At 61.6% G+C, this 4,597-nt stretch overlaps 1 protein-coding gene across 1 annotated transcript; it reads right to left on the bottom strand.

The window, feature by feature from the left end:
- Positions 1–288: 288 nt before the first annotated feature.
- Positions 289–4,333, bottom strand: LOC116184487 (Fc receptor-like protein 2). Its single transcript, XM_031506928.2, has 11 exons — positions 4,303–4,333; positions 3,624–3,644; positions 3,305–3,535; positions 2,832–3,086; positions 2,453–2,731; positions 1,648–1,917; positions 1,256–1,558; positions 1,089–1,172; positions 654–675; positions 486–565; positions 289–398 (listed from the first exon to the last, which is right to left on the bottom strand). Exons 1-11 carry the CDS (start codon positions 4,331–4,333, stop codon positions 289–291), a joined length of 1,686 nt encoding a protein of 561 aa, XP_031362788.2.
- Positions 4,334–4,597: the final 264 nt, after the last annotated feature.

The raw sequence follows: 4,597 nt of genomic DNA, 5'->3' as shown, positions 1-4,597 counted from the left end.
GGTTTCTCTGGTGGAAGAAACATGCTGGGGAAAATGTCTGGGGTTCGTTCCTTGTCAGGGCTTTCCCTGGAAATTATTCCTTTTGTGACCCTTTGGATTCTGAACCTCGTTGCTGTTGCTGTTGGTTTTATTCTCTCTTGTTGCTGTTTCAGGAAATTGTTCTTCTCTCTGCCCTTTGGGATCTTTGTGCTTCCACGGGGAGGAAGAGGGGCAGTTTTTAGTGGCAGCACACCCACATGTGGGTGCCCATGGGTGGGACCCCCAGTGCCCCCCAGTTCCCCACCGGTGTCACAGCACATTCCCGTAGATGTCAATGGGTTCCTGAGGTCGCCTCTGGGGTCCCTGCAGCTCTGCATAGGTCACCTGGGGATCCTGGAGTGTGGTGGCACAGGGGGACGCTGCAAGAGACACGGGCTGTGGCATCTGGGTGGGGTGACACTCATAGGTGACGTCTCCCTGTGTGTGTGTGTCCCCCCTGTACTCACCCCCTGCACTCTTGGTGATCACAATTTGGGTGTACAGCACCTCCCCCTCCTCTGGGGGGGCCAGGGGATCTGGGGGAGACCTGAGGGAATTAAGGGGATGTGTGGGAAGGGATGGAGAGATGTGGGGTTGGGGTAAAAGGGGATTCATGGTTGGAGACCCCCACTCACCTTTCCTGGTGCTTCCTGGTGGCTGTAAAGGAAAGAGGAGAGGGTGACTGTGGGGTCCCTGAGCCCTGACCCCTTTCAGGATTCCTGAACCCCCATGGGACCTTCAATTCCCCTCAGGACCCCCAAACATCCATGTAGCCCCCCAAAATTCATGAACATCCCCAGTGCCCCCAGATAACTCAGCCTCAACCGTGTTTTGGGTTCTGAGCCTCAGCCTCAGAATCCAAAACATGGCAGCCACAGAGATCCCCCAAATACCTGAAGGGCCCCCAAAGAACCCCCAATATCCCTGCAGAACCATCCAGCACCTCCCCAAACCCTACAGGACCTCCAGTCAATGTCACGTTTATGGGGCTGTAAGTGATGCCCAATTGCTCCCCAACTCTGGGGACCTCTTCAGCTCCCTGGGACCCCCGTCCCCCCATTGTCACCCACCCACTCGGTGCCACCGGTGCCAGGCCACAATGACACCTGTGAGCAGGACCAGGAACAACAGGGCACCACCGACCCCTGCAGCCACTGCAAGAAACAGAGGGGGACAGATCAGGATCACCCATCACCCCAGGGGTGCTGCACTCCCTGGTGACCCTGTATGACCCCACCTGTGTTCCTGTGTCCCCGTGGTGTCACTTCCAGGGCCAGCTCGGGGCTGAGTGCTCGGAACACACGATGCCCGTCCTGTCCCAGCTGGTTGGTGGCCACGCACTGGTAGGTGCCCGAATGTCCCACATCGACGTCCCTGAGCTCCAGGAGGGGACCCTGGGCCACCTCCTGCCCATTGTGCAGCCAGGTGAAGGTGACAGGGACTGAGCCCACCTGCACCGAGCAGCGCAGGGTCACGGGGTCACCTGCATGTACCTGGTGTGCCAGGGGACTGAGGCTGATAGTGGCATTGGCCACAGGCACTGTGGGGACACAGACAGGGCTGGCACCAGGTGAAATGGGATGGGGGTGCTGTGGGTGAGGTCACCTCCAGCCCCATGGTTCTGCTCACCCACGACGGTGACATTCAGGGGGTCACTCTCGGCCACGCTGTCCCCGTTGCTGACCCGGCACCAGTACTGGCCACTGTCATTGTCCCCAACGTGCCACAGCTCCAGGCGGGGCCCGATGCCCAGCAGTGCCCCTGAGCCCTCCCGGTGCCAGGAGAAGGACAGGGGACCTGTCCCTGAGGCCACCGCACAGCTCAGTACCAGGCTGTCCCCAAGTGCGACCTGTCCCCCGGGGGGCTGCACCAAAAGGGACATCCCCGAGGGTGGGACACCTGGAGATGGGGGAGACACCAGGGGACAGTGAGGGACCCATGAGGGAGAGGGAGGAGCAGTGAGACCCCATTGAGTGAGTGAGAGGGGGAACAATGAGGAGGGGGCTTGGAAAGAAAGCTCGAGGAAGGATGGAGGGTCCAAGGTGGAGACAGTGGGAGAGGGAGGTGGGTGACACCAGGAAGGGTTGAGGGCACCCAGGAAGGGGATGGTAGGACCTGGGGACCATCCGTGGACCTCGGGGAGGGGTGGGGGGACCATTGGAGGGGTGATGAGACCTTGTGCAGGATGGGGATATACAAGCCAGGAATGGGGAAATGTGGGGAGGGACGGTGAGACAGAGAAAAGGTGATGGGGAAGGATGGGGGTACCCATGTAGAGCTGGGGGAGCTGGGGAGGGACCCGTTAATGGAGCGGGGGAGACAGGGAGGGATCTGAAAAAGGCTGAGGGCCCCAGGGGAGGTATAGGAGTACCCAGACAGTGATGGGGGACCCGGGGAGGCTGTGGGGGCTCCCAGTGCACATCCCTGCACTCACTGTGCACCGAGATGTGGAGCCGGGCGCTGCTCTTCCTCACAGTCCCGCCCTTGGAGCGCACCTCGCAGCTGTAATTCCCTGAGTGGGAGACCCCCACAGCGGGCAGCAGCAGCTGCGGGGACCCCTGCGGGCCCCCCACCACCTGCCCGTCCCGGTAGAACACATGCAGGAGGGGGACTCGGGGCCGCAGGGGGCTGGGGGTACTGAGGCAGCTGAGAGCCAGGGGTGAACCCTCGGTGGGCTCGGGGGGACCCTCCAGCACCGGCACAGAGAAGAGCTCTGGGAAGGAGATGGGGAGGTGAGGACTGTGACCCTGAGTCCACTGGGAAGTGACTTTGGGGGTGTCGGGATTTTGGAATTCCAGTCATGGGGTGCTCACCGTGCACTCTCACTGTCACTGCTGCTGACTGTGACCCATGTGTGCTCATCCAGCCCTTGCAGCGGTAGTGGCCACTGTGGTGCAGCTTCAGAAGGGACAGGGACAGCTCAGTTCCCCTGAGGAACCACCTCAGATCCTTCTCATCCCAGAAAAATTGCACCCTGGTGACTGGGTTGTCCTGACGGCCCCGGCAGCGCAGTGTCAGTGTGTCCCCCTCCAGCAGTGCCTGTGCTGGCACCTGCAGCACCAGCAAGTCTGTGTAACAGGAGGGTCCCATCTCACTGAGGGGCTCCACACAGGTCCGAGGTGCACTGGGTGGACACCTGGACATCTGGGTGCACTGGGGTGCACTGGGATGCTCCTGTGTGCAGGGCACAGGCTCTTGCCACACGAGAGGTGTGAGGTCACCCATGGAGTGGAGCCCACCCAGACCTATCAGGGACCACCCTGATCATTTAGGATCCCCTCCTCACCATCTAAGACTCTCATGGGGGGGCTGAGTCCAGTGCCGGGTCTGTAACATGTGTAGGTGCCACTCTTGGTAACAGTGATTCGGTCTCGTCCCTGCTGTCCCCAGTGCTGCCCATCCTTGTACCAGGTGGTGGCACTGGCGGTCCCCGAGCCCTGGCAGGTCAGTGTCACCTGGTCCCACAGCACTGCCGGCCTCCAGGGGGGATCCACGAGGAGCTGGGTGGTCTGGGCACCTGTGGGTGACAGGGGACACCAGCCTGCCAGGGCCAACAAAGGGCTGGGGACAGTGGGGTGGGGACATGGCATCCCCCGAGGACTCACCAACGAGGCCAAGGGTCTGGGCTGGAAGAGAGAAGGGAAAAGGCTGGGTTGGGGTGGCACCATAAGGACTGTCCTCGTGGGGAGAACTTTCAGTTCTTGTGAGAAAGTGTTTGAGGATTGTCCCCAAAATATTTGGCGAGGCAGGGGGACATGTCTGTGTCACAGCCACCCCTGCACCACATCCGTGTGGCACGGACGCCTTGGGAACAGGGACACTGAAGCCACCCTGGCCTGAGGCAGAACATGGGGACACTGTGGACACCCCGGGCACAGGGACACCATGGACACACCCCTTGCTGGCCCAGGTCAGCCCCCACCAGCTCCTGATGCCATCCCCATGATCCAATCCCCACATGCACATCCTCAGCCTTCTTGTCCCCTTCTGTCCCTGCATCCCACTTCCCTTGTCCCTGTGCCCAGAGCTCCTTGAGCCCAAAGGTGCCAGTCCCCACATTCCTGTCCCCACATCCCCATCCCCAAATTCCTGCCCCCTCTTCCTGTCCCCAAAGCCACCCAAGATCCCCAGTGACACCAAGCTGCACTGTGGGCAACACAGACTGGCACTGCTGGCCTTGGGGACCTCAGGGGTCCCCGCAGCCCCCCTGTGCCCCCTCCCCACCGGTCTCTGCCTCACCAGGTCCCATCCCCAGGCTGTCAGGCCCATGCCTGGGGCACTCACCCCACAGGAGCAGTGCCACCTTCCCGGCCATCCCGGTGTCCCCAGCCATGTGGACTGGCTGTCCCTGGCTGCTGTGGCCACCGCTCCCCTGGCTGGCGGCTCTTCGGACGAAGGGGAAGGAAGCGAGGTCACGTCATTTTTCCACGTGTAGGTGGCTTTTGGTGGAGGCAGGGTCGGACAGGATGGGGGCAGGGTGGGGACCTGGTGGGACATGGGGTGATGGTGGGACATGGTGGGGATGTGATGTTGGCAGAATTTGGAGACTGAGGTGGAATGGGGTTCCCAGGGATGGAGT

This window comes from Lonchura striata, chromosome 33, assembly GCF_046129695.1.
Source record: "Lonchura striata isolate bLonStr1 chromosome 33, bLonStr1.mat, whole genome shotgun sequence".
Lineage (NCBI taxonomy): Eukaryota > Metazoa > Chordata > Aves > Passeriformes > Estrildidae > Lonchura > Lonchura striata.
Note: the sequence above shows the minus strand (reverse complement) of the source record. Positions and strands in the feature narration are given on the sequence as shown.

What these genes read in the sequence shown, in the direction of transcription:
- LOC116184487 (XM_031506928.2), bottom strand. Translation starts at nt 4,333, where the DNA reads ATGGCCGGGAAGGTGGCACTGCTCCTGTGGG. An exon ending in ACGGGGACACAGGAACACAG is followed by an intron (nt 1,173 to 1,255) that starts GTGGGGTCATAC and finishes TGTTTCTTGCAG; the next exon opens with TGGCTGCAGGGGTCGGTGGT. An exon ending in ACCAGGAAGCACCAGGAAAG is followed by an intron (nt 566 to 653) that starts GTGAGTGGGGGT and finishes TAATTCCCTCAG; the next exon opens with GTCTCCCCCAGATCCCCTGG.